Source organism: Crocodylus porosus, unplaced genomic scaffold (genome assembly GCF_001723895.1).
Source record: "Crocodylus porosus isolate Cpor-Errol unplaced genomic scaffold, CroPor_comp1, whole genome shotgun sequence".
NCBI lineage: Eukaryota > Metazoa > Chordata > Crocodylia > Crocodylidae > Crocodylus > Crocodylus porosus.
The window spans coordinates 35467707-35470578 of NW_017728910.1; the positions used below are offsets into that span (position 1 = coordinate 35467707).

The 2872-nt window shown below is 50.6% G+C and overlaps 1 protein-coding gene across 1 annotated transcript in view; it reads left to right on the forward strand.

The window, feature by feature from the left end:
• Positions 1 to 880, forward strand: part of LOC109308613 (thiamine transporter 2-like) — a 17061-nt gene extending 16181 nt beyond the window's left edge. Inside the window, exon 5 of the mRNA XM_019533022.1 lies at positions 291 to 880. Within this exon, the coding sequence (XP_019388567.1) occupies positions 291 to 470 (180 nt within the window). The 3' untranslated portion in view covers positions 471 to 880. The remainder of the gene's footprint in view (positions 1 to 290) is intronic.
• Positions 881 to 2872: the final 1992 nt, after the last annotated feature.

Genomic DNA, 2872 nt, shown 5'->3' on the forward strand with positions numbered 1-2872 from the left:
TCTGGGGTCATTTGACCCCAGCATTCTTTCCTGCCATGGTAAGGTGTTGGACTTGATGATCTGCTCAGGTCCCTTCCAACCCTACCAACTATGAAACAACCTGAGAGCTCAGGGTGATTTCACTCCCCTCCTTCTCATGTAAAAAGGAGATAAACAGGCAGGAGAATTATTGAACTGTCCCCACCCTACAATGACACAGCAGCAAACCCTTCTTCAGTTGCCATCCTTCCAAGGCCTAGGAAACTGAAGTGAAGAATAAGTGTTATTAATTCTTTCCATTTTCTCCCCAGTTCCTAGTGTATGGCTGCTATTTTGCAGTAATTTCTGGAATTTTCTTAATGAGAAGTATTTATATACTTGCCTGTACCAGATGCAGAAGAGAGAAACAGAGCTTTCCTAAAGAACATCTCACCCTTAAGGAACAAGAATCAGAAGAACCCATTACAACTGGCAGCGCAACGCGGCTATAATTGCAAGCACCTTGACTACGCCAGGCATATGAGCTCTATAATGCTTGCTATTTATACTCTTGATCAGGGGATGGCAACATATAGCCTACGGGCCAGGTAGCTTTCAGCTGTGCCTATGCTGCTGCTCCTTTTCTCTGGTCTCCCAGATTCTGTCCAATGCAGGCTGGGTCATTTCAAGGGGCACATGAGCAGCTGGGGGCTTTGCCTGTACCCACACCAGAGCCAGATACCCGGGAGCTGCACCCACACTGCTACTGCTTCTGTCAGCTGCGCATGCCTTGGCTGAAGTGTGAATGCAGCTTCCAGCTGATGAGGAGATGCACTGGGATGAGGTACCTGCAAGCTGCACCCATGCCACTTCTTCCCTCTGTCCCTCTCTACAACAGCTGTGGCAAACATGGTGGTGGGGAGTTGTACTGGGGCCAGGCAGCTTTCACATGCCTGCACCACATCTGGGTGGAGAGGGAGTTATGGGGTAAGAAGGAAGCAAGCAGCAGCAGCACTGATAGTTTGCAGATATTTGATCCTGGCATACCTCCACATTGATTGGAAGCTGTGCTCATAGTGCAATTGGGGAGCTGGAAGCAGCAGTGGCGATTGGCACAGCTCCCAGGTACCTGGTCCCAGTGAGTGCAGGGAAAGCCCCAGCTGCTGATATGATACTGAAGCTACCCATCCTGCATTGGAGTAGGCCGGGGTTGTTCCAGCCCATAGCTTGTAAAGGTTGCTCTAGTTGCAAGTGGAGATCTACTTCCTTTTTGGTAGATGTAAATCCCCATCCCCATGTCTAAAACTTTCATTTCATCTTTATGCAAGACAACCCTGCTACCTTAGTAGTCTTACCTTAAAAGGTAATAGTATAGCACAATGGCCCTGAACCAGAAAAGGAAGCAGGTATTCAGTCCTCATGACTTTCATGGCCGTGGCCAGACAAGTGCAGCCGTGTAGCACCACATATGGCACATTCAGGCATTTCCCACACTGCTACCTTGCAGCCCAGGGTTGGGGTTTTTTTTTTTGATCCCTGGAGATCCAGGGGCCAAAAAAACCCATGCAGAACAAAAAGCAGCGTGACACACATGGACAGTGCATGCCACCCAAAACCAGAGCCTGGCAGGTGCCAAGCTGCAGAAGTGACACAGCTGCAGCTTCCCTGGTCCCCAGGAGCCTTAGTAAGGTTGCTGGGCACCAACCCTACCTCACCCATGGTAACCTGCCATACATCAAAAGGTACACGGCACAGGTGTTCCTGGGAAAAGCGGCATAGTGTCCCAGTGCTAGCTGTCCACAGGGAACCAAATGTCTGCAGTTTTCTGGACACAGCCCACGGGGCTAAATTATTTCAGATTTGAATACTGCCTTCAGTGATTGGAGCATTCAAGTAAAGTATACAATACAACTGTTTTGTGTCACATGATAATTTTCTCCTCAAGGAGTGTGTGCATGGACAGACAGATGGGGAGGAGGACAGTTAAAGGGAAAGAGGGAAAAATTAAAATGGGGATAGGCATTTCAGCTGGTGGGCCAATGAGTTTTGTTAAGCTGTCAAGGGCCACACACAAAATCTTTCAGAAGATATCATTTTAACAAATCAAATGTCTACTATAACATATTTTAATTTTATTTAAGAAAATAATTTTTGTCCTGATGTTATGCATTTTTGAGCAGTGTATATAAAGATGATTGCATAATAACTCAAAATAAAGTCTTATCCTTGTATATTGTGTATGGGAAGTGCATGCATGTGTGGAGGGGCTGCCTGCATGCCAGATCCCAGGAGCTAGCAGTTTGCCCAGGCAGTGCGGGGCAGGTGCAGTCCATCTCATGGCTGCCCCTGGAGAACTCTGCACAGTGTTGAGCCCCACCTGCTCCTACTTGGGGGAGCCCACACCATGCTCCCACTTGCACCTGCTCCTGGCCCTGGCCAGGGCACATGGCTTCCCAGGAGGGCTGTTCCTGGTGCAGCTGCAGCCACCTGGGTACTGCTTGGCTTCCCACTGCCTCCAGCAGCTCCTCCTCCTGCCTCTTCTGTACTGCTCCAGTCAGCAGATAGCACAGGAAAGTAGTGGCAGCCATGGGGATGTGTACTGGGCACTACATGTGCACCAGGTCAAGCAGGAGTGGGTGGGGGGGAAGCCACAGCCAGGTGGCTTCTGCCCCAGCACATGGGGCTCTGGCTCCAGGCTTGGCTTCCACCTGCCTGGTGCAATGATCAGCCACCAGCAGGCAGCTGAATGGGTGGAAAGTGGCCAGGAGCTGGAGCCCCATGCACTGGGACAGGAGCCACTTGGCTGTATCTTCCCCCTCACATGCACCTGTTGGGCATGTGGGGTCTGGCTGTGGCCAGGCAAGAGCACAGCATGGGCTGCCTGGGGCTGAGGCAGGCAGGGGTCAGCCCCAAG